A 7,419-nucleotide genomic window follows, 5' to 3' on the forward strand; every position below is an offset into this window, starting at 1 on the left:
CAGGGAATCCGCGAGGGGCGCTATCTGTGAATTTCCTTGATAATCATGGAGAGTACAGCGAATCCGTGGGGGCGCAATCTGTGCACTTCGTTGGAAATCATGAAAAGCACAGCCGTGGCTGACAGTTCAATACGATTTTAACCTCTTGAGTTGCACTGATGAGGCCTCATTGGCCGAAACAGTCTGGCTGTCTGCATCATTGAGTATTTCGCTCCTCGATTTATATCTTGTAGTGCACTCTCAATAGCACTCTCAATCAGTCTGGCTGTCTGCAGCATTGAACAGGAATAAACAGAGCACAGAGAATCCGTGTTGGGTGCTATCTGTGAATTTCCTCATAATCACGGAGAGCACAGCAAATCCGTGTGGGGCGCAATCTGTGGATTTCGTTTGATGTATGTGTGTGTACATTCATGTACATACATGTATGTGAATGTACATACATGTATGCATATACATGAATGCACATGAATGTACATGAATGTGCATGAATGTGCATGAATGTGCATGAATGTGCATGAATGTGCATAAATGTGCATGAATGTGCATGAATGTGCATAAATGTGCATGAATGTGCATGAATTTACTCATGTACATGTACTCATATGTACATGAATATACATGAATGTGCATTAGTGTGCATGAATACACAGGAATGTACAAGTACAATCGTACATAATGTGCATGAATGTGCATAAATGTACATGAATGTATATGAATGCACATGAATGTAAATGATTGTACATAAATGTACAGGAATGTGCATGAATGTATGTGAATGTACATACTCGGACATGAATTGTGCATGAATGTGCATGAATGTACTCATGTACATTAACACCAATGCACATGAATGTACATGAGTGTGTGCATGAATGTACATGAATGTGTACATGAATGTACATGAATGTGTGCATGAATGTACATGAATGTACATGAATGTACATGAACGTACATGAACGTACATGAATGTACATGAGTGGATATGAATGTACATGTTCGTGTACATGATTGTACATGTGTGTATGTAAATTGTACTTGAATGTACCTGAGAGTACGTGAATGTACATTAACGTTCATGAATATGAACATACATGAACGTACATGAACACAGGTCAATGTACGTTAATTTACATGAATGTTCATGAATGTACATGAATATACATGAATGTACACGAATGTACACGAATGTATGTACATGAATGCACATGAATGCACATGAATGCACATGAATGTACATGAATGTACATGAATGTACATAAATGTAAATGAACGTACGTGAATGTACATGAAGAATGTGCGTGAATGTACATGAATGTACATGATTGTACATTCATGTACATGAATGTACATGAATGTACATGGAATGTACATGAATGTACACATGAATGTACATGAATGAATGTACACATGAATGTACATGAATGTACATGAATGTACATGAATGTTCATGAATGTACATGAATATACATGAATGTACACGAATGTACACGAATGTACACGAATGAACATGAATGTACATGAATGCACATGAATGCACATGAATGCACATGAATGTACATGAATGTACATGAATGTACATAAATGTACATGAACGTACGTGAATGTACATGAAGAATGTGCGTGAATGTACATGAATGTACATGATTGTACATTCATGTACATGAATGTACATGAATGTACATGGAATGTACATGAATGTACACATGAATGTACATGAATGTACACATGAATGTACATGAATGTACACATGAATGTACATGAATGTACATGAATGTACATGAATGTACATGAATGTACATGAATGTACATGAATGTACATGAATGTACATGAATGTACATGAATGTACATGAATGTACATGAATGTACATGAATGTACATGAATGTACATGAATGTACATGAATGTACATGAATGTACATGAATGTACATGAATGTACATGAATGTACATGAATGTACATGAATGTACATGAATTCGTACATGAATGTACATGAATGTACATGAATGTACATGAATGTACATGAATGTACATGAATGTACATGAATGTACATGAATGTACATGAATGTACATGAATGTACATGAATGTACATGAATGTACATGAATGTACATGAATGTACATGAATGTACATGAATGTACATGAATATACATGAATGTACATGAATGTACATGAATGTACATGAATGTACATGAATGTACATGAATGTACATGAATGTACATGAATGTACATGAATGTACATGAATGTACATGAATGTACATGAATGTACATGAATGGACATGAATGTACATGAATGTACATGAATGTACATGAATGTACATGAATGTACATGAACATTCATGTACATTCATATTTTATTATTTTATGTTCATGACCATTCATGTACATTAATATTTTATTATTTTATGTTCATGAACATTCTTGTACATTCATATTTTATTATTTTATGTTCATGAACATTCATGTACATTCATGAACATTCATGTACATTCATGTACATTCATGAACATTCATGTACATTCATGTACATTCATGTACATTCATGTTCATTCATGTACATTGTACATGAGTACATTCATGTACATTCATGTACATTCATGTACATTCATGTACATTCATGTACATTCATGTACATTCATGTACATTCATGTACATTTTTGTACATTCATGTACATTCATGTACATTCATGTACATTCATGTACATTCATGTACATTCATGTACATTCATGTACATTCATGTACATTCATGTACATTCATGTACATTCATGTACATTCATGTACATTCATGTACATTCATGTACATTCATGTACATTCATGTACATTCATGTACATTCATGTACATTCATGTACATTCATGTACATTCATGTACATTCATGTACATTCATGTACATTCATGTACATTCATGTACATTCATGTACATTCATGTACATTCATGCACATTCATGTACATACATGCACATTCATGTACATTCATGTACATTCATGGACATTCATGTACATTCATGGACATTCATGTACATTCACGTACATTCATGTACATTCATGTACATTCATGTACATTCATGTACATTCATGTACATTCATGTACATTCATGTACATTCATGTACATTCATGTACATTCATGTACATTCATGCACATTCATGTACATACATGCACATTCATGTACATTCATGTACATTCATGGACATTCATGTACATTCATGGACATTCATGTACATTCACGTACATTCATGTACATTCATGTACATTCATGTACATTCATGTACATACATGTACATTCATGTATATTCATGTACATTCATGTACATGAATGTACATTCATGTACATTCATGTACATTCATGTACATTCATGTACATTCATGTACATTCATGTACATTCATGTACATTCATGTACATTCATGTACATTCATGTACATTCATGTACATTCATGTACATTCATGTACATTCATGTACATTCATGTACATTCATGTACATTCATGTACATTCATGTACATTCATGTACATTCATGTACATTCATGTGAATCACATTCATGTACATTCATGTACATTCATGTACATTCATGTGTTGTACAATTACCTGTAATTGTGAATGGTCATGAAAGCAGAACATCGACATACATGAATGCAGAACATGAATGTACAAAGAAACCTGAATATAGATGAATGCAGCATATGCAGAATATGTAAGTACACAAATGTACATGAATGAAGTACAATGACCATGTATGTATGGGGAAAATGTACATGAATGTACATGAATGTACATGAATGTACATGAATGTACATGAATGTACATGAATGTACATGAATGTACATGAATGTACATGAATGTACATGAATGTACATGAATGTACATGAATGTACATGAATGTACATGAATGTACATGAATGTACATGAATGTACATGAATGTACATGAATGTACATGAATGTACATGAATGTACATGAATGTACATGAATGTACATGAATGTACATGAATGTACATGAATGTACATTATACATTCATGTACATTCATGTACATTTTCCCCATACATACATGGTCATTGTACTTCATTCATGTACATTTGTGTACTTACATATTCTGCATATGCTGCATTCATCTATATTCAGGTTTCTTTGTACATTCATGTTCTGCATTCATGTATGTCGATGTTCTGCTTTCATGACCTTTCACAATTACAGGTAATTGTACAACACATGAATGTACATGAATGTACATGAATGTACATGAATGTACATGAATGTACATGAATGTACATGAATGTACATGAATGTACATGAATGTACATGAATGTACATGAATGTACATGAATGTACATGAATGTACATGAATGTACATGAATGTACATGAATGTACATGAATGTGATTCACATGAATGTACATGAATGTACATGAATGTACATGAATGTACATGAATGTACATGAATGTACATATGAATGTACATGAATGTACATTCATGTACATTCATGTACATGAATGTACATGAATATACATGAATGTACATGTATGTACATGAATGTACATGAATGTACATGAATGTACATGAATGTACATGAATGTACATGAATGTACATGAATGTACATGAATGTACATGAATGTACATGAATGTACATGAATGTACATGAATGTCCATGAATGTACATAAATGTCCATGAATGTACATGAATGTACATGAATGTGCATGAATGTACATGAATGTGCATGAATGTACATGAATGTACATGAATGTACATGAATGTATGTACATGAATGTACATGAATGTACATGAATGTACAAGAATGTACATGAATGTACATGAATGTACATGAATGTACATGAATGTACATGAATGTACATGAATGTACATGAATGTACATGAATGCACATGAATGTACATGAATGTACATGAATGTACATGAATGTACATGAATGTTCATGAATGTACAAAAATGTACATGAATGTACATGAATGTACATTCATGTACATTCATGTACATTCATGTACATTCATGTACATTCATGTACATTCATGTACATTCATGTACATTCATGTACATTCATGTACATTCATGTACATTCATGTACATTCTTGTACATTCATGTACATTCATGTACATACATTCATGTACATTCATGTACATTCATGTACATTCATGCACACATGAATGTTCATGAATGTACATGAATGTACATGAATGTTGTAAGATCATGTACATTCATGTACAGTACAGTACGTTCGTGAACATTTATGTACATTCATGTATATTCATGTACATTCATGTACATTCATGTACGTACATGTACATTCATGTATATTCGTGTACATTCATGTACATTCACGTACGAATGTACATTCATGTACATTCATGTACATTTATGTACATTCATATGCATTCATGTGCATTCATGTACATACATGTACATTCATGTTCATTTGTGTACATTCATGTACATTCATGTACCTTTATGTATATTCATGTACATTTATGTATGTATGTACATTCATGAACATTTATGTATGTATGTACATTCATGAACATTCATGTAAATTAACGTACATTGACGTGTGTAAATGTACGTTCATGTATTTTTATATTCATGAACGTTGTTTATTCACGTACTCTCATGTACATTCAAGTACAATTTACATACACTTATGTACATTAATGCACAATCATGTTCACGAACATGTACATTCATATCCACTCATGTACATTCATGTACGTTCATGTACGTTCATGTACATTCATGTACATTCATGCACATTCATGTACATTACACATTCATGCACGTTCATGTACATTCATGTACATTCATGTACATTCATGAACATTCATGTAAATAAACGTTCATGTATGTTCATATTCATGAACGTTAATGTACATTCACGTACTCTCATGTACATTCAAGCACAATTTACATACACTTATGTACATTAATGTACAATCATGTACACGAACATGTACATTCATATCCACTCATGTACGTACATTCATGTACGTTCATGTACGTTCATGTACATTCATGTACATTCATGCACATTAATGTACATTACACATTCATGTACGTTCATGTACGTTCATGTACATTCATGCACATTCATGTACATTCATGCACACACACATGTACATTCGTGTTAATGTACATGAGTACATTCATGCACATTCATGAACAATCATATACATTCATGTCCGAGTATGTACATTCACGTACATTCATGCACATTCCTGTACATTTATGTGCAATCATTTACATTCATGTACGAATGTACATGTACATTCATGTGCATTCAGATACATTCATGTACATTTATGCACATTCATGCACATTTATGTACGAATGTACTTGTACATTCATGTTTATTCATGCACATACAGGTACATATGAGAGTACATGTACATGAGTAAATTCATGCACATTCATGCACAATCATGTACATTCATGCACATTCATGCACATTCATGCACATTCATGCACATTCATGCACATTCATGCACGTTCATGTACATACATGCACATTCATGTACATTCGTGTGCATTCATGTGTATACATACATAAATGTATGTACATGAATGTACATACAAACATCAAACGAAATCCACAGATTGCGCCCCACACGGATTTGCTGTGCTTTCCGTGATTATGAGGAAATTCACAGATAGCGCCCAACGCGGATTCTCTGTGCTCTGTTTATTCCTGTTCAATGCTGCAGACAGCCAGACTGATTGAGAATGATATTGAGAGTGCTCCACAAGGTCGAAATCGAGGAGCGAAATACTCAATGATGCAAAAAGCCAGACTGTTTCGGCCAATGAGGCCTCGTCAGTGCAACTCATAGGTTAAAATCGTATTGAACTGTCAGCAACGGCTGTGCTTTTCATGATTTCCAACGAAATGCACAGATTGCGTCCCCACGGATTCGCTGTACTCTCCATGATTATCAAGGAAATTCACAGATAGCGCCCCTCGCGGATTCCCTGTGCTCTGTTCTTTTTCAAGATAATCGGGCCCCAGATTGACCCCACACGAATTTGCTGTGCTCTGTGCTCTGTCTGTTCTTTTCCAAGTAAATCGGGCCAGAGAATGGGCCTTACACGGATTTGCTGTGCTCTCAATGATTTTATCAAGGAAATTTACAGATAGCGCCCCACACGGATTCTTTGTTCTCTGTTCTTTTTCAAAATAATCGGGCCACAGATTGCGCGTCAACACTGATTTGCTGTGCTCTCTCTTATTTTTCAAGAAAATCGGGCCAGACTGATTTGCTGTGCTCTCTCTTATTTTTCAAGAAAATCGGGCCAGAGAGTCCCCACACGGATTCGCCGTGCTCTTCAGATTTCCAACGAAATCCACAGATCGCATGCGCCCCACACGGATTTGCTGTGCTCTCCATGACTATCAAGGAAATTCACAGTTAG

General features: G+C 34.1%; 1 protein-coding gene across 1 annotated transcript; it reads right to left on the reverse strand.

The window, feature by feature from the left end:
• Positions 1 to 252: 252 nt before the first annotated feature.
• On the reverse strand, positions 253 to 4,473 carry LOC135831033 (putative uncharacterized protein FLJ46204). Its single transcript, XM_065343281.1, has 3 exons — positions 4,417 to 4,473; positions 1,674 to 1,956; positions 253 to 269 (listed from the first exon to the last, which is right to left on the reverse strand). The coding sequence occupies exons 1-3, from the start codon at positions 4,471 to 4,473 to the stop codon at positions 253 to 255; spliced, it is 357 nt and encodes a 118-aa protein (XP_065199353.1).
• Positions 4,474 to 7,419: the final 2,946 nt, after the last annotated feature.

This window comes from Sycon ciliatum, chromosome 1, assembly GCF_964019385.1.
Source record: "Sycon ciliatum chromosome 1, ocSycCili1.1, whole genome shotgun sequence".
Lineage (NCBI taxonomy): Eukaryota > Metazoa > Porifera > Calcarea > Leucosolenida > Sycettidae > Sycon > Sycon ciliatum.

Bases quoted from the DNA above. Each gene is read 5' to 3' on its own strand.
- LOC135831033 (XM_065343281.1), bottom strand. From the start codon at position 4,473: ATGTACATTCATGTACATTCATATGTACATTCATGTACATTCATGTAC. The intron at 1,957-4,416 runs CATTCATGTACA...ACATTCATGTAC, and splicing joins CATTCATGTACATTCATGTA to ATTCATGTACATTCATGTAC.